Here is a 19,349-nt window from a genome sequence, read left to right on the forward strand (position 1 = left end):
AGCTGTGACAGTTCCTTGAGGGAAGTGACATCTGTGCTCAGAGACAACAACACTCCAAGACAATTAACGTTTGTAACAGCTACACACTCTGAGTTACTTCACTTTTTCAGCCTGTCATGCTGACAGCCTCATATGTCACTCCACTGGGTAACAGGGGGAGAGCCTGCTCTGGAACTCCTCAGTTCCACCTTCCACAGAAGCCGCCCTGTCAGTGTGGTGCTCTGAGCAAAGGAGGGTGCTCTTGGTGACTGCTGAGAGCTCAGCAGACAGCAGAACCAAAATGTCTGCTGACTTCAGGAATTTAAGACTTGTTGATCCATTTTCTCATTCTGATTACAGCATCTACAGGCACACTGTGACTTTTAATCAAGTGAAGAGATTTTCTTTGAAGATATCCAAATCATTCAGACAATATAACTTCTGCAGAGATATGATGGCATATTTTACAAAAAATCAGGAATACACTAAGATTTATTTTCTTCAAGCCCACGTTATAAGCCAATTTTAAAAAAATTACAATATGTGACAGCATCTTCAGTTTTCCTGTGTAAGCAGAGAACTTAGAAACTTGTAGGTGCAACACCAGTCATATTTATGCCAGTGGATTACACCCAGATGCAATTGAAGATTTGTAAGGAAAAAAACAAACAACAAAAACCACAAGATGTCTACAAAAACATCAGACCATGTCACAAAAAATTCTGGCCTTTCCTCCAGCAAGTAGTGGTTCTTTATTTTTAAGGCACCATTGTTAGAACAGATGCTGTAGTATCCTAACCAAGAGTATAATTAAGTCTTAATTGTGACTAAGAAAGCAGTAGTATTTTAAAACAGCCTGAACTTTATTCAACCTAACAAGACATAGTACTTTTTCAGTATAGGAGTGGAAGAAATTTTAAACTAAAAACTTCAAACTACCAGAAAACAGAAGTGTGCAAAACACAAGATTAAGTGACAGTAACAGCTATACATCTTACAATAAAATGGCACATTTATTATCCAGAAGCAATGCAATAGAAACATTATGTAATTTGTTAAATAATTTAAATTATGATCAATGTGATATTATAATAGTGGAATATCCATTTGGGAAAACAATATTCTACATTCAGAAAAATGAATCATTGGTGATTAAACAGGTAAATCCAGAGATTTCTGCTGATCTGCAAAGACTGACTAAGCAGAAAGGTCCATCTGCTATCTCAATAAAATATATGGAGCATTAAAACATAACTGCTATGTTTGAAATAACCACCTTTTCCACTGAAGTGATCAAACCAGTATCTATTATGCAAAAGGCAGGATAAATGGACAAAATGCAGAAAAAAGTCTTAATGCCTAAAATCAACGAATGCCATAGTTTGGAAAGGTCCTCCAGGGACACACCATGACCATACTCACAGTAATTTGTAATTTTTTTTCCCTTTTAAAAGCAGAAATTACCAGTGTTCCAGCTTGTGCCACTTGCTCTCTGAAGAGAGTTGGTCTCTACCTTTCCTATACCCTTCCATGAGGTACCTGAACAGAACACACGTGCTTTGTCTTATTAGGACTGAATAAACCCAGATCCCTGAGCCACCCCTCATTTCTCCTCCGTTTCAGTCTAATAACCATCTTTGCAGCTTTTCACTGGACTTCCTCCCATTTGCCTATGTCTACCTTGTGCTAGAGAACCCAACCAGGCAAACCACTCCAGTGCTGTCTTGCAAAACGTTGGAAACGGGGAAGCCACCACTTTTGCCAGGCTGCTCACTATACTCCTGCAGCCTTGTTTTAAAATAAAACCAAATTCAACTCATTTGTTGAAAGTCACTTTCTAAATACACACATTAGCATGAATCACCACTATGCCAAGTGCTGCAACTCAAGGAGATGACAAGGGCTTGAGGTCACATGATTAATACTGTGGAAAACAGACCAAGAGGGTCTCCATATTGAAGGCTAGTCTAAAAAACAATAGAAGGGAGTATTTTTCTGTAGAGCACCTCTAGACTGATACACACTCTGCCAGCAAAGAACGAAGACAGTTTTTGAATCCAGACAAATTCTGCGATGTATCTGTCCAGAGAATACTGAGTTGCCAGAAGCAGAAACCTTCTGCACTCTTTGTAACCCAGATAAGCACACAACTACTGCTGCCAAGAATCAGTGGCAGTACAGTGAAACTTAATTTCCATCTAACAGATACTGAAAATTTTAGTCCGCTAGGGGATGACCATTTCACTTGGTGGGGTCACTGCACAAGAAGTTTAGGATTTTGTGACTTGAAGAGACACTAAGTCATGCTGTAGAACACAACATGCATCTAATGAAGCTTCTCCCAGCCATTCAAATTTCTCTCTTGACCAGAAATCTTCTAGCATCAGGAGGCTGGCAGATAGAAGAGCTGAGATTTGAGGACTGTGAGGTCACAGGACAGAAATCCTGACACAAGCATTGAATTCCTCACTGACAGGAGACATCGCTGAAGAACACAAAACTCATTTAGCAAGAACACAGGAATAACTGAACGCTGTCCTGCATTACTGAATAATTAAAGCAAGTAATCAAGATAACCTTCCAAAATAAACCATGTATTTTCACCCCATCTTCTTTCAGATTTTACTGACTCAAGGAAGAAATTTGTATCTTTCCATTCCCACTTTCAAGTCAAAGAAGTTGATACCGTAGCACATACCTGCACTACTTGTTTCTGTGGTTGCGTTGGCTGTGTGGCTGAAATTTGCATTTTGTCCCGAGTGCCCCGGGTACGTTCACTGCCCACCGAAGTCATCATATACAGTATATACAAAACAATGTATGTACAAAATACAAAATCTGAAAGAAAAAAAAAGAGCACGAGTTAAGGTGGATACTGATTCAATAACCAAATAACATAAGTGCAGTAGTTTGAACTCCTGGCTTTACTACTGATTCTATACAGAGACTCATGAGAAAGCAGCTTTAATACACTATTTTTAGATTTACTGCAGTTTTTAACACTAAAGAGGGGAAATGCAGTGGATAGAAAGCCTTTTTATCAGCTGACTGGGGTATGTGTCAATTTGTACTTCTAGATCTCACAGCTTTTTCTAGTTATTTAACATACAGACTTTCCTATTGGCTACTCTGATTAAGTTTTAGCTCCAGCTGCATCACTTATACTTCTCATAGTACCTGCTGTCTAGTTCTGATGCCTGGAATTTAACCGCTCTCACCACTCAGAACACTACACCAAAATTGTATTAATGAACTAGATAGTTCCTCTTCTCCCTACTATCAAAACTGCTTTTCCTGCACATTCATGGAGGTCATGGCCAATTCCAACTCTACTTCTCACCTTTAATTTATAAGAGAAATTATGATGATTAGGTTTAAATTCAGCCTCTATAGCCAGTACTTTTGTTTTATTGTCCCTCGTATTTACAGAAACAATTTATAAAACTACCTATCACCCTGCTTTTAACATACTGTGGCTGTACGGCAACAGAGAAACCCCAAAGAAAGCCCAAATCCCCCACACACATTATTGTTACCCCATCTGTGGCTCTCAGCTTCCATTCTTATTTGTTCTCTAGCATTAAAATTACTTTGAAACAAGACATTATTATTCCCCCTGTTTGTACAGCATTTAGCACAGAACTAATCAATGAGCATGGTTTATAGCAGCTACGGCAACTAACAGATCTTTCAAATGGTTAGAATGCTCATGTTCAACTGCCTGGTTTCTGTCCCCATAAGGCTAGAAGGTAAAACTGCAGATTTTTGGAAGTAAGGACAATTTGCAAGAGGTACCTGGGCAGAAGGAGATGTGCAAGCAAACAGCAAAGTCCTTCTACTGCCGTCCCATTATATGAGCAAGCCTCAGCACAAAACTTGCCAGGGTAACAGCTGCCTAGCACTGAGCTCAGCACAACAACCACAGAATCACATAATAAGCTCAACTAGAAGGGACTCATCAGGATCATCTAGTCCAACTCCTGGCCCAGCACAGGACCATTCCCAAAAGTCACACCATGTGTCTGAGACTATTTTCCTAACACCTCTTGTGCTCTGTCAGGCTTGGTGCTGTGACCACTTCCCTGGAGAGCCTGTTCCAGTGCCCAACTACTCTCTGGGTGAAGAGCTTTTTTATAATACCCAAAGAAAAGCACCCATGACACAGCTCCAGGCTATTTCCTCAGGTCCTGTCACTGGTCACCACAGAGAGGAGATCAGTGCTAGCCTCTCCTCCCTCCTCTTCCCATTACAAGGAAGTTGTAGACTGCTATGAGGTCTCCCCTCAGTCTCCTCTTTCTTCAGGAAGATGAGCACACTGCAATCCCATGGAGTGGGACCTGTTCTACAACTGAATCACTGGCAGTCACAAGTAATGTGCATTCAACAATTAAAGCTGCAATGAGATGTTTCAGTTTAAATACCAATTCATGATGCTCCAGAGCCTGACCTACAATCAAAAGGACAATTAACTACATTATCACCTAAATTTCTTCTTTACTTTAGAAATACATTCTTGTTGGTCAAAATTGAACACTGACATTGAATTTATTTATGTACTAGCTAAAATATTCAATAATGCTTTAATGTCTGAGAGGAAAGTATATTTCCATAAGAAACATACTTGATCAGGAACTGACTGCAGTTATAAGCTGAAGTGGAAAACTGTTTCTACAACTTTTCGAATGCACCGAACAAAGCCAATCTATCTCACAGTCCCTTAAAGTAGTCTAAGTGCATTGTGTTCTAAGGCCCAGAACACACAGACCTTCAGAGCATTGTGTCTGACAAAAAGGCGAGATACAGCCAAAACAAAAAGTTACCTCAGCTACTGACACCATGTTCTATGGAATGTAGCAAAATATAAAGTAGATGTGGAGATGCTCTCAGCAGCAAATTCAACATTTATTACTGAGTATCTGCTCATGGCCATTCACTGATATGTTATAACGTATGGACATTTTCAGTTGAGTCTACAGTAGTATTACTTCAGCTGTTTGTGTTAAAATCTGCTTTATAAGCTTTGCTGACTGGACTGGCAACATCCAAAAACTTCAGTTTATATAGACTAATAATGACCTTTGAGTTAACTTTTTGTTTTGTTGGGATGTTTTTAGTGTTTCTTTTTCCAAGCATCAGACTGCTTATCACAATTCAAGCTAGCACAATGAGCAATGCAAAAAGCCCTGAACAGAGCACACAAGAGAGCACTAACTTCTCTGAAAGACAAGCTTATAGTTTCATATATGGTTGTCTAGAATCAGCCCATTGTTTCTTAAGATTTGTTGAGAAAATGTAATTCCATTGGGTCTCAATTTGTTCATAATTTCTGAATTAGCATCATATTTATTATGGTACCTAGGAATTTTGGTATTTCTGTCAGTGCAATTCCCCCAGTACCACCAAAGCCACTGAAAATATGGTGATTCATATTTTAGACAACACAGCAGGACACTTATATTAAAAACTTTTCTGTGTGCTTGCAAAGCACATGCTGATCTACACTCGACACTTTGGCAGCCAGACAATCTATGGTTCCTCATGCAGATTGTGTCTCTTCTCCTTTTCCTAGCATGTGTCTGTCCCACCACTGCTTAAGCCATATTTGTTCTTCAGGATGAAAGGATACTTGAAGAAAAAAGGCAGGCACACAAATGGCTGAAACACTCCTGGGAGACGACATAGCACAGAAAGATCAGGCTACTGTGGGAACAGAGCTCAAACAACCTGAACACCTTAACGGGGTTTTTAAAGGAGATCTTCATCCTCCTGATTGTGTGGTACATGAGCAGCACAATTTGGCAGGTTAGTACCAAAAAAAGCAGCCCAGCAAAGGTACAGGCAGCAGTACTGACTTGTACTTGCCTCAGGCAAGTGTGGAACCTCAAACTCAGTTTGACAGTCCCCAACAAGCCAACAAGGATATGCTATAATCCATCAGACACAATCTAGTCTTCTTAAGAGCACAACTGGCAGCCTGATAAAAAGAGAACTTTCAAAATACTGTTATTTTACTTCCTCTTAAATTGGCTCCCACTGTCTACTGGCAGTGTCCAGACACAGCAGCTGGAGGGCTGCGCTCCACCTCAGACACTGCACTGAGCAGGGACACATGGCTGAGGCTTCACACCCAACCACACCTACTGCAGATTAAGAAGCAACAGGCAGCAGGGAGCCACTGCCTCCAAATTATCAGTGATAACAGTTTTGAGCATAAGTGGGATATTATTAATTAATTAGATGGGGCTGAACAAGAACATTTCCTTGCTCACAAAGCAGCTTCTTATTCTCTCCAACGCCTCATATTCATCAAGTCTGTTTGGCAGGCTGCTGTCACAGTAATGAGCAGGATATCACAAACTGATGAACTTAATTTTACTGTAGATCAAATGAGGAAATATGATTTGAGACTGGGAGGAAGAAAACTCTTAATTAAAATCTGTTTAATGAAGATTTAAAAAATATTCAGGCAAGCAGATGCTTCAGTTTCCATGTCAGCATCTGGTGCAGCACAAAAGTCCCCCATCAGCAGTCCCCCATCCCCCATTAATACCTGACCTTGCAGACATTGCAATTCTAATATGCAACCAAAACAGCTGCATTTGAAGAAACATATAAAATATTAAATGAAACTAATACTAGTTTCATCACTTTCTATACATTACTACAGAGCACTAGTGAAAAAAAAAAGGAGAAAGTATTAAAGAAAGAGAGAGGGCTTCCAAAAATTCTTGTGTAAAGAAGTGCCTGTATTCTCTCATGACAATTAATGAAGATGCACAAGATTCCTGTAAACTTTTTTTTTCACTGATGTAACCTAGTACCCACAGACCAAGGTTGTCTTTACTAATTTAAAAACAAACAAACAAAAAAACCCCAACAAAACAAAACAAAAAAAAACCCTAAAATTTAAAAATGCCTTTATCATTAGTTATGACTTCATTTAAAAAATTCCATTAAAAATGGAAAGCAACAGAAGAATCTGTTGCATCCCAACTCTCAGTCTTTTGTTTTAGTTTTCTGTCTGTACAGCATGTTTTAGTCGAAGGACCTACACTACAGCTTCAGCTCCAGTTAGCTACTTAACTGCTAGCTTACAAAAGCAGTAACAAAATATTATAATTTAACCTTCCTAAAACTACCAAATTCCCCACCTTCAAAGTCTTCATCCCTTGTCTTATCCAACACATTTAGTTGCATTTCTGCTTTGGATTTTAGAAGGAAAAGAGAAAGGCAAATAATCAGAGATTAATTGAACACATATCAATACAAATAGCACGTTTTAAAAGCTATTATGATGTTTTCTGTGATCTGTTGTTCCATCTTACTTCAACAAGAACTGTAAGCCTTTTAGACTTAGAAATCAGAAATCCTAGAAATACAGAGAATAGAAGTTCATTTGACATGGTTGCAAGCCCCCAAGATACAGGAAATCTATTCCAGGAACAGACCAGGCACAGCAATAGCAAGTGACTTTCAAGACTCCTCTAGAAGTTAAATATTCACTTCCATCAGCTGAAAAAAATTCTGCAGTTTCAATTCCTTTCCTCAGGCAGTCTCAAGTAAGTTACTTTCTTGATTCCTGGACAAGGAGCTGTGATAAACCATGAAAAGACCACTGTGAACACCTTAAAAATGTGATTGCTTTTTCATATTCAAAATACAAAGCTACCAGTCAAAGATTTCTCACAGCAACAGGGTTGGGAAAAGGCTGCAGGACACTGCCTCAGGAGGGCCTAACTACTGAACATGTACAGTGAGCTCAGATTTTACTGCTCCAGCTGTAGAATTATATGAGCATGAGGAAAAAGAACAGTGGGCAAAAATTACATCTGCAAAGCACCAGTGTCATGCATTTCCCTTGAGTGCTGTTGTCCAAAGCATCTCACCATCTTTATTGCTGATGGAAACAGGAAGAGTTTGCAAGAGTCAGATGTTCCTCAGGAGCCACGCTGATGACTCAGAGTCTGTATTGCCCCAAGCAACTACACTGAACGTGAGCTTATGGATCCTGGGAGAACTCATGTCTCATCTTACAGTCTTCTATAGCAAATAGGAAAAATATTGACCTGCATCACCAGCAGAATGCCAAAGGACAGAGAAACTTTACTACCTGTATGCTCTTACATTTTACCAAGGAAAGAGTATTGCTGACAGCAGTCTGAGCACCAGCACAAACACAAACAAGTCATGTTAACAAACTGTAACCAATAACCAAGTGATTATTCTTACCTACATTTTGAAAGCCCTCCAAGTTGTTATTTGAAATTATTATCCTGCTAGGCAAATCTATAATTAGCTAAGAACACATTCCCATCTGCAAAAATCAAAACTTTCTCTTCAATAACAGAAAAAAAGTATTTTATTTTGAGGATTAGTACTCCTAATGATATGTTATGCAAAGAAAGACAAAGAAATACACAGATAGGTCTTAGAAAACAAAAGACAGCACTTGGTAGAAGTTTTGGAAGAGCAAGGGCTCCTCCTCAAAAGACTGGTTAGGCAAAAGCTGGTCACATATTCAGAGCCCAAAAACATGACATGGACAAGGGACTGAACACGGCACATTTTCCAGTAGCAGAGCATGTTTCAACCATGGAAGTATTATAATTAATATATTTTTTAAGCCCTCTCGGAGTATCTATTTTTTTCCTATTATCCCAGTGTGTCTGACTGGGATAACAGAAAAAAGATGTGCTTCATATTTCAGTATATACTGGTGATTCTCTAGTTTTAACCAAAATCTGCCAGCTACATTCAATAGACATCCTGCAGACTTGTCCTCATCATTTCTTTTAAAATATTAAAGCTTCTGAGGCAACATGTACCCTTATTCATACAGAAATTTCTGAAGGAAGAAATGCGACTTTAACTTTTTTTTTCTAAAGAAAAAAAAGAAAAAAAGACAATCAATCACACCAAAATCAGAGAAGCCTGACTGACTTCCACACAGCCAAGTCAATCTTTAGACTTGCAAAAACTGGTTAGCAAAACTTACCCAGCTCCACTGCTGTCCGTATGCAGCTGAGTGACTCTGGACAATCAAAGGCAGTGAATGTCCTAAAACATTCAGAGGACTTGACCTTATGTTTCAGACATCAGTATCTACAAGAAATCAAGTTCTGCTCCCTGAACTAATAAGTCCCATGTTTTCAAGGATCTGCAAAATGCACTAGTTACCAACAGTTATGATTAACTGTACTGAAATTTCAAGGACCAGAGAGACACAGACAAACTGCACATTGTTTTCTAAGCACCATACTCCAGACTATCAGAACTAGATAAAAGAGATTAGACCACAGCTGTTGCCATGAAACAAAACAAAACAAAAAAAAAAAAAAAAAAAAAAAAACACCACCCCAAACCAAAAAAAAAAAAAAAAAAAGGCTGCATTGACCCAAATAAAAATGAAATATAGGAAACAGGAATTCTTTTTCACAACCAGCCATCATGAGGATACCTTGAGGAAGAAGCAACAGCAAGTTCACTTTTCAAGTATATTTGTCTGCTAAGAAATATTTCAAGAAAAGTTTTGGCCTGTCCAAATATTCAAATATTCTAAGACCTGAAGGGAAAAATACAGGTTCCTGTCATCTCTGACTGAAGACCCTCACTTCTTGCCCTCTGTCAGAGAAAAGACTTTCTTAGGTGAAACCTCTCTAACAGCTGCCAAGGTAGAAGAGATAATATTCTCATCACACTGTCCTGAATTGTCCACTCCATCAGCATCTCAGGTCAGGGAGCATACACAGGGGCTCAGAGGTGGTGCTTGTATATCCATGAACATAACAACTTCCTCTTGTGACAGGAGGAAATGAACCTCAGGAGACAAAAGAAAATACTAGCCAAGTCAAGACACAGTACACTTGCTGTTTATTCCATGACTGCTACATTAGGTGGTGAAGAACCATTAGGGTCCTAAATCTCTTCATACCTGTTTCTCTGGGTTTAGCAACAATCACAAAGGAAGAAAGAAAAATTAAGGCCCTTGGTGTTTTCTCTCCTAAAGTTTCCTGAGTAGCATCCAGTGGAAGGGCACCATTGTGTCTACAACTTCCAACAATGCAGCAGCTAGCAAAGCTACAGCCTGGTCCTCCCCTGCAACAGACACTCCAACTGAATTATTCACTGCATTAACTATGAGGGTTGGAAAAAACATTAGCCAGTATTCAGTAAAAAAAAGGTTTATTGCAGCCAGGGGAAAAAAAAATTAACTAGCAGGCTTTTTAGGGTTGAAAATTATTATCCTCTGCAACCAGAACCAACACAGCCCTCCTGAAGTCTCTGAAACAAGTAAAGGATGGCTGAGCACACTTAAGGTCAAAAAAAAAACATGACTGGAGTTTTAGTTCCCCTTTGGGATCTGGCTGTATATTCACTTGAAGTTCAATCCATAGCTTGGGCAGAACCCAAACAGTTTGTTCCATTAAAATCAAGTATCAGCTCACATCTAATACCACACAACTGTGAGCAATCACCAGAAATGGCATGCCTGCTCCCCCACTCCTTAACCACAAAATATTGCTCCTTTCCTTCAATCAGGCTAGTGATCCTGCAGCTGCAGAGCAAGTCGGTTCAGTAGGCTCACACAGGAGCAAACTAAAACTCTCTACAACAAAACAATCCGTCAGTTCAACAAGCATATCCAGTGGAAAACTATGTGGCTATACAACTGTTGAATCTGACAGGAGGGACAGGGATCAAGTTCACAAGGAAATGGGGAACTTGCTTTTTAACAGACAGGCACCATTACAGCACAGGTAGAAATGTGTTTTGTTTTTCCAAGTTCCAGTAGAGCATGACTTGATCCTGGTCAAGCTCACTGCGTGCAATCAAAAAAATTAGAAATAATTCCCCGTAGGCATTTTCAAAACAAAACAAAACTCCCAGCAGAGTTTTGAGGAAAAGTATATATTTGAATATATAATTACCTTGCGGGAAAAGAGGCTTCTATCACATTTACTGAGGAACACCTCCTGTTCAACCTCTGAGATACCTGTTAGCATCTAGTTAGTAACTTGCAGTGAAGAGTATGCTTAAGATTTGGAGGTGCTTCTATCCAAAGAAGAGGAGGGTATATAATCAACATCAAAACAAGCTACACTAACACAGCTTATGTTAACCTAAAATACAGTCTTTTCCCCCAGCTACAGAAGTGTATGTTTACATTCAGCTTCAGGCATTAAAATAGCTTCAAACTAGTCCAAAGCAACTTATTCACCCGTAACAATCTTTTATGATTTTGTATGCATAACTGAATATTCAGTGCTTTTGCCAGTCATCTATGGATTTCACTTTTAAAGGAATAACCCAATTAAACATCCACCCATTCCCTATTAAAAGCCCCACCTTGACAAGGTTTGTTTACTCTGCCAGCTCATTAAAACTCTCAGCATCCCCTCTGAGGGGGAAAGGAGGAAATCCAGACAAACCCATTGAGGAAAACAGAGCTGGGTGACTTGGATGTTCTTTGCATGGCTCTCTCCATTAAAAGAATCACAAGCCAAAGCCTCTTCAGATTGCAATAATTTGCCAAACTTTCCAGCCTGAGAGGAACTCTGAGGTCAGCAAAAAGCCCAGGTGGGCTCAGGGCACGCACATATATATGTAGGTGAGAAAACAGCTGCAGAGTACCAACTACACAAGTTATAGATGTTCTCTTCAAAGAATACATGAAAGGATGTAAGAACTCAGGCCACACTCTCGTTAAGCTATCAATACTACAACACAAAAAAAAAAAAAAACTTAAGTGGCGAAATCATCTCAGATAAGATTGAAATACACCACTGAAGCTGCACAGGGTTGATGACCTTCCTGAACTAACTGTCACTGACTTGTCTCAAAACTACTGTTCCCTGCTCTTCTTGTAACAATGTCAGCAGGACATTTCCAGAACAGTTAAAGCTTGGGCTGTCAGCACACACACCAATCAGGCTTCCAGTTTGTCAATACACCAACTGTAAGATACAACAGTTAAAAACCAAAGAAAAATTTCACTGGATCAGCCCGACTTATCACACTACCATTATAATCAACAGCTACCTTGTACTCACAAGATGAGTAATGCATGCAACCACCAGGAAAAAAAAAAAAAAAGGCTGTTAAATAACAAGTGAAAACTTTTAAACCAACTTACTAGGAAAGCTAATCCAGAATAAGCTGTTTCAGAAAATTAAAAAATAAAAAAGAAAGATCAGGGAAGAACAAGTACTGGGAACAGTTGGCTTTAGCTACTGAATGCTAGAAATGCAGACTTCAGTTACCTGCTCTGATGTAACAGCCATACCTGATCAGCCTCTAAAATGAACAGCTGTTCCCACAGAAAAACAAACCAAGTAATAAGATTCAAGTAGAAACCCAAGCACTCCAAGTGACACCAAGAACCAGGTAACACCTGGCAGGACAATATTCAGCAGGGGGAATTCTCTTGGAACAGTTTGCTTAGAAACAAGGTGTCACACAGAAAGCAGCGCTGCACATAGGACATCTTGCTGCCAGATCACAAACACACTCCTTGCCTGCACTTTCCCTGCCTCCCCCAGCGTCACCAAACCACTCTCTCCTGGAACAGCTTCCAAAGGAATTCTTTGAATAGAAACAGATACAAGCAAGAGGACTAAAAATAGCTGAGCAAGAGTAGAGACATTCTCACACTTGCAGAAACACACTCAACCACATCCAAAAAAAAAAAAAAAAAAAAAGGCCCCTACTTCATTCACACTAGAATTGACAATTGACAATGAGGGACAAAGTAGAAAGTGCCACAGATAAGTTTTAGAGAGCAGGATTAATTCAGACTTATGCCACTCATCAGATCATATTACAACACTCACAAAAAAAAAAAAAGCAATGCTGAAATTACAAGCCACCAGTGATGTAGAAGGAAATACACCCTGTAATCAGTAATGCTGTATCTATAAAATGTGATAGCAGATTTATGATTTTAGCTTCAGTTTCGGTAGCAACACCAAACAGCTCAGTATCCTTTCTGTACCTGTACAGAGACCAACCCTCGAACTAGACACCAAAGGAAGACCACCAGCACAAGCCGCTCCTTGTGATATGTTCACATACTCAGAAGACAAAAGAAAGCTAGGAATCTTGCAGAAAACCACTTTTAAATAAAGCAAAATATTCCAGAACATCTTTCTATATTTTTTGTCCCAGCTTATGATATTTCTCAAGATTAATCTTAGGAAGGAATATCCACCAAAACAAAAAAAGTTTGGTATGTTTTTTGTTGTTGTTGTTGTTTGGTTTTGTTTTTGTTTTTTGGGGGGGGTGGTTTGGCTTTTTGTTTTTGCAGTGACATACATTGTCTCTGAATTTAAAGTTTCAGAAGGAAGAAAAGAAATAATAGTTTGTAAGACAGTGTTAAGCATTTCCTGTCTTCACAATCACTGTACATGACATCTTAATGAAAACTATCGGCCATTTGGCTCAGTTTAGCATTTCAAATTTAAACACTGTGAGAAGTGAGTGAAATCCTTTTACAAACTTACTGTCAGGTGCTCAAAAATAAGAAACAACTGAAACAGCACCAAGAACTCAAAGCCATCAAAGATCACTTCCATTTCTCTGCCACCTCCGGATTGCTCTTTCTACAGTCACAACCATTGTTACCATTTTGTCTAGCTCTGAACAAGCAGGTTTGATAAGTTTCCTCTGATACTACTCCTCATGTTAACTTGCTTCAGTCATAAACCTTGGGTTTACCCCAAGCTTTCCCACCTGATTTTGAGTATTATTTTCTTCACAACCACAGCTTCTCAACTTGGTGTCATGTGTAAATTCAGTTATTTCATCAGTCTAGAACTCATGTGAGGTCAGGTCTATCTCATCTGCACCAAAATGATACCAAAATTTCAAAAGAGATGAAGGATTAATTATCTTTAGAACCTAAAACATGCTAGAAAGGAACAGACAAATGAAAACCCCTCTATGCAGAATTCAATCTAACAGCAGGAATACAGTCATCCAGGCTGTTCTCACCCTTGAAATTAAATCAAAATGAAATTCATCTCTCATTTCTTAGTTTCTTAAATTTTCTGAGGAAGATACCAAAGAGACAAGGTGCCCACATAAAATATCAAATTGCCCACAGTTTTACTGCATTTAATTCAGTATTTACTTTCTCTCTAAACATAAATGGGGTGGAGAAAGACCTGTATGCTCTTTCTAAGATCCATGGCCACTGTTCCAGCTCCATCTGTACCTTCTCCTGCTAATCTGGTCTGACTTAAAAGTTATTTGTGTTTGCTGTCTCCAGTAGGAAGTTGTCACTCTCCTCCACCACTTCTTTCCAAGCCAATCTAGCTCACAATAAAATTCACATAAGGCTAAGAGTAAATATTGTCTTTTTAAGTTCACAAAATCTGAACAAGTATATAAAGCTTTTCTTCAAAACCTCCTTCCTATTGTTAAGCCACTAAAAAATTCCTTTTCATATTAATGTATTCCCTTAGCTTCATAAAGTTAACAATCCCTTCTAACATATTTTTGTAATCTGAGTTAGTTGAGTCCAGTATAGGAATGAATCACAGTCCCCAATTCCACGCAGGTATGCCAGGTTTATATACTGTGCAAGGAAATATTAGAACGCCTGAGTAGAAAATGTGTCTTCTAAAACATTCCAAGAAGATAGTAGTGACTGTCCATTTTATCACTGGAAGTCTGAAAGACCAAGCACTTTCCTGCAAGATGAAGTTACTCACTTTTGAAACAAAATGGAGTTGTACTCTATACAAAGCTCCTAAAACAGCTTATTTATACTTACTGCACACCTCACCATCAGTACACATATGAATTCTGAGACTGCACCTGGAATACAGATTGTGCTAACTGCAGAGTTCAACTCTAGCAACACCATTAAAATATTACAGGTACCGGCTACAGAAAGCATACTGCACCTATAAAAACTTCACTAAACAAATGGTTTGACAACTACAATCTTGAAAACCATTTCAGAAGATGTCAGTTTTCTCCAACCAAACCAGAAAGGTGTATGTACACAGAAATCAAGCAAAGGATGAGCAAGGAATACCCAAGATAAAATATTACAAGTTCTAAAATTTGCATTACAAACTTAAGTAACAGCTTTTTAAACACAGTAATAATTTTCAGTCATTTACAGAGCCTTGTTTAAAAATTCTAGCACAGCAGGGGGCTGTTAAGCACACTTGCTGAAAGAGCCAAGATGACACTGTAAATAAATTCAGAAACCAATAGCAGGCAAGTTTAAAATGCAGAACAGTATGATGCCTTAAATGTGTTCTCAATTTAACACAAGACTATTTTTCAAGTTCAATGAGTACATTGCCCAAAACACGACTTTTTGAAAACTAGTAAGAACCTGAATCAGTAGAATAAAGGGAAAATAAAAATTTAAAAGGAAGAATGTAACATACCTCTTCTGATCAGGGAATAAAGTACAAGAGTCACCCCAAACTGCAATCAGCAGAAAGTAAACGGCTAAAAACCCACTCATTGTCTCACCTTCAGAACACTGAAATTTGCTGTTCTGCCGGGCTTTATGTGGGTTTTTTGAAAGTATACAAGCCTCATCTAAGTAGGTACTGTCCTTTCGGTTTCCTCCCATTTTTGATGTCTAATATTCGCAAAACCATACTTAGCGACCCTGTTGCTATGCTCTAAAACTCTAAGGAAAAAGGCGCTAGAATGACCTTAGTTTTGATATTCAGAAGAACATTGCCCTGAAGTCTGAGCTTTTGAGATTTGTTGGAAGATACTGTGAGCTTGCAGCTACATCATAGGAATTTCTGCACAGGATCAAATGCAAGAGACTGACAGAATGGGATAAAACAACTCTCAATACACTACATTTAAATATTTTTTAGAATGGGATAAAACAACTCTCAATACACTACATTTAAACATTATGGAGTACACATACAACTGCTGAAAACAGCAACTTAAAAGAGTAGAATTTTTACTTCCACTTATTCATGAAAGTCCATTTGAAGAGTCGTAAATACTTTCAAGTAAAAGATTTTGTGCTGCTTTTAGATTTTATTTTGCCAAAAAAAGAAGGGAAGGAAGAAGTATGTTTAAATGAATTATCTCATTCTAAGAGCCAGAGACATAACTTCCCCTAAACCATTCTAAAATCTCAAATCTTGTATACAGAACAAATAAACCCCAGAAAATTCCTAGCACACAGAGCACCAAGAGTAAGGCCTTCCATATCTGAGTTTATGTTAGACTTTCATATATATTCTAATATGCAAGTACATTTAAAAACACAAACCTTTGTTTGACTGATTTATCAGTTCCTACCTAAATCAAACGAGGAATAAAACAGAGATCAAGGAATGGCAACAACATTAAGTGAGAAGAAAAACTAGGACAAAACCTTGTCAATAAAAAATAAAAAAAAATAAAAAAAAATTAAAAAAAACACCAAACAAACAAAAAAAGTCAACCTTACAAACTAAAGGCTGTAGTTTTACTTCAGAGGCAACTAAAATTAAATAAACATTTATCTGGAACTCACTTGTCAGCAAACATTTTACCATGACAGAAATGCAAGTTGTTGAACCAATAGAAGTACACTGGTGTCAAACTACACTACAAACAAGTATTTCTTTACCTGTACCCTTCTAGAGCTTTAGCAAGATATCCAATTGTGTAAAAGAACTGAAAGTGTAAGTTCCAGACATATATGATAGATAGTGTTTTGGTTAACCTTAAGTTTTTCAGAGCTGTGATGTTTTGAATTTAATACAACTGGAAAACATTCCCATCATCTTCTTCAAGATGAGCTTTTGGGGAGCTTTTTTCTTTTAAACTCATCTGAAGCTTACTAGAGATCCTCATTTTTAAAAAATTATTATTTTAATTTTTTTAAGTTAAACTGAGGGGATATTTCCACTTTTTCTTTAAATTGGAAATTTTGGTGATTTTATATATATATATATATAAAAAACTTTTGAAAAGAAAGATGAAGCATACGTATTATAGGTCAGAATTTCAACAAGCTTTGATACATTCCTGAAACTTAAATCCTTGGGAGGTCAATGTACACCAAGTCCTGGAAGAACTAAACATACCACTTCCTCCCAGCTGGTCTTTGAGATTTCAGGAAAGCAGAGCCCCACATCTCTCCAGCCCTAAACACCATACCAGTATAAAATACAATAGAATTATAATGCCCAAACATGCATTGAGACCTAGTGTGAAGCTCCATTTTCAGGCTTTGCCATGTTTTCAGATTAATGCTTTTAGGTTTTAACAATAACAAAATCAATAAAGTTCATATATGCATCTTAGCAAAGTTTAGCACAGTGTTTGACCTATGTTCACATGAGGTTACTTCACCTGGTAGAGAACTTGAGAAGCGTAAAGTTGAGATTTTTCAGGAAATGTAAGAGGTAATTTTTGAATAAAATAAAATAATTTATTTTATTCAAAAGAATGACTAAGTGAATCTACCAAAAGAACTAACTTTCCTCAGAATTATTGAGTGCCAGAAGAAATAGCTTATCCCCTTCAACATTTCTGTTTCAGAAAAGAAAAAAATTATCTTAAAAAAACTTTCACAGTCTGTCCAGCGTATCTGTTCATATATAAGCTTCTGGGGGATACAGCAAGTTGTCAATGCTACACTACACATAGCCATAAATGCAGAACAAAAACACATTTGTAGGAATACCAAAAGTAAGATGCGAAACAACCTCACAGTTTTGCAATCAGCATTACCAGAGACACAGCCACTACACACTAAAAGAGCAACACTATTTTAAAGGGCTGAAACATAGTGTCAAATAATTCACCAGGCAGATTTAACAGCCAAGTGGGATATTGAGACAGAAACCCTTTCTCTCCCCCAAGTACTCCACCAGGGCTGATCATTCCTGGTATTATTTGATTACTCACTTTCAGTGCAGCTCCTCAAAGCAGGAATTTTGTTTGTTTGTTAAGACACACCTAAGATTCCCTAGCATTACTGGTCTGCTTATATTAACAAGGTTCCAAATAATTTGAACAAACAAATCAAAGTAGCAACCCATCACATCAAGATCAGGAATACCAAACTCTTCCCCCCCTTTCCCCCATCCCAAACCTGTCTTGTAACTAGCCCCAAGCCACATCCTCCTCCTGCTCCTCCACTAGCAACTCGCTCTGTCCCTCTCCCTTTACACACTGCATTAGAACCTGTCTGTTAAGTAAAAGAAAGTATCATCAACAGTCCACATTAACAACCGATCCTAACTTATCTCCAGTACTGTGGAGCAACTGGAAAAGGAGGAAGAGTTATATGCCAGCTTTTCAATAAGGGTCCATCAATAAAGGGGACCTACAACCATAAAAGCAGTTCCTGGCCCCTCACCTCTCCTAAACAAAGTCCCAAGAAAGAAAATTATGCGGACACCAGTTGCTCAACTCTTTCATTTGTTTTCCCCTATATTCAGTTCCAGTTCCAAACAGCTACCTGTTTTTTTTTGCTGGGTGGAAAGGCCTTTAGTTACCACAGTCTGGCTCAAATGTTCAACATTACATTGTTTTTGCCTAAAAGACAAGATGCCTCCCTTAATATGTTTTTGTGTTCAATTATTACTTAAGTACTAAAATTAACCAAAACTCCTGTTTGGAGTTTCTTGCATTATGTTTTATTGTATTTTATAGTGGGTGAGTCATTTCATAACTAATGAAACACTTGAACATCCTCTCTTGATCTTCATTTAAGTGGATTTGTTTATTGAGAACAATATAAAAGTTATACACATTCTTGCTTTGCTCTCTCTCATGGTGAAAGTTCTCAAAAGCACTCCCCAGCAATCCACAGAATCAGCAAGGGAGCAAAGTCATCCAAATATTTGAGGCAGGTTTCCTAGCAGAAACTATACCTCAGTGCTGTTTCATTTTGGATGACTGTTCTACAAGAGTCATCCCAGCACTTCCCAGATTCAATAACTATGAAAGTAATTTTAACCATTTAACTTTATTTCAACCTTTCTCTGGAGTTGTGGAGGTCTTGGTGTTTTTGGAAAAGGCGTTTGGACTTGTGAGAGTACAAAAACTAGGCTGGTCCAGTTAGTTTCTAATTTAGGACCCACATAGTTCTGCAAAGTGTGGGCTTTAGTCTCATTAAAAAGTACTTTCAAAAATACTTTTGATGTACATAGCTTCACAAAATGGATGGTTCAATATACAGTAAGAACTCAGTCTAACCTCTCCTAAATGATGTATTGTACTTTAAGTCATCACTTGCAATCCATGCAATTCCTAGGCAGAACATACAAAGGACCTGGGCAATTTTATCACTGTCAGACAATCAAGTGTTCAACCTGTTTCTTCCCTCACAGACTGCTGAATTATTGTTTTCAATTCAGCTACAACCAGGACAGTCAATT

At 38.2% G+C, this 19,349-nt stretch overlaps 1 protein-coding gene across 9 annotated transcripts in view; it reads right to left on the bottom strand.

Annotated features, from left to right (window-relative positions):
* Positions 1 to 19,349, bottom strand: part of LOC128821686 (ubiquitin-associated protein 2-like) — a 120,411-nt gene that overhangs the window by 95,406 nt on the left and 5,656 nt on the right. For all 9 annotated transcript variants that reach the window (XM_054002878.1, XM_054002877.1, XM_054002876.1 and 6 more), the window contains one exon: positions 2,678 to 2,817. In XM_054002878.1, coding sequence (XP_053858853.1) covers positions 2,678 to 2,776 — 99 coding nt within the window. In that variant the 5' untranslated portion in view covers positions 2,777 to 2,817. Of the gene's footprint in view, positions 1 to 2,677; positions 2,818 to 19,349 lie in introns of those variants that run through there.

This window comes from Vidua macroura, chromosome Z, assembly GCF_024509145.1.
Source record: "Vidua macroura isolate BioBank_ID:100142 chromosome Z, ASM2450914v1, whole genome shotgun sequence".
Classification (NCBI taxonomy): domain Eukaryota; kingdom Metazoa; phylum Chordata; class Aves; order Passeriformes; family Viduidae; genus Vidua; species Vidua macroura.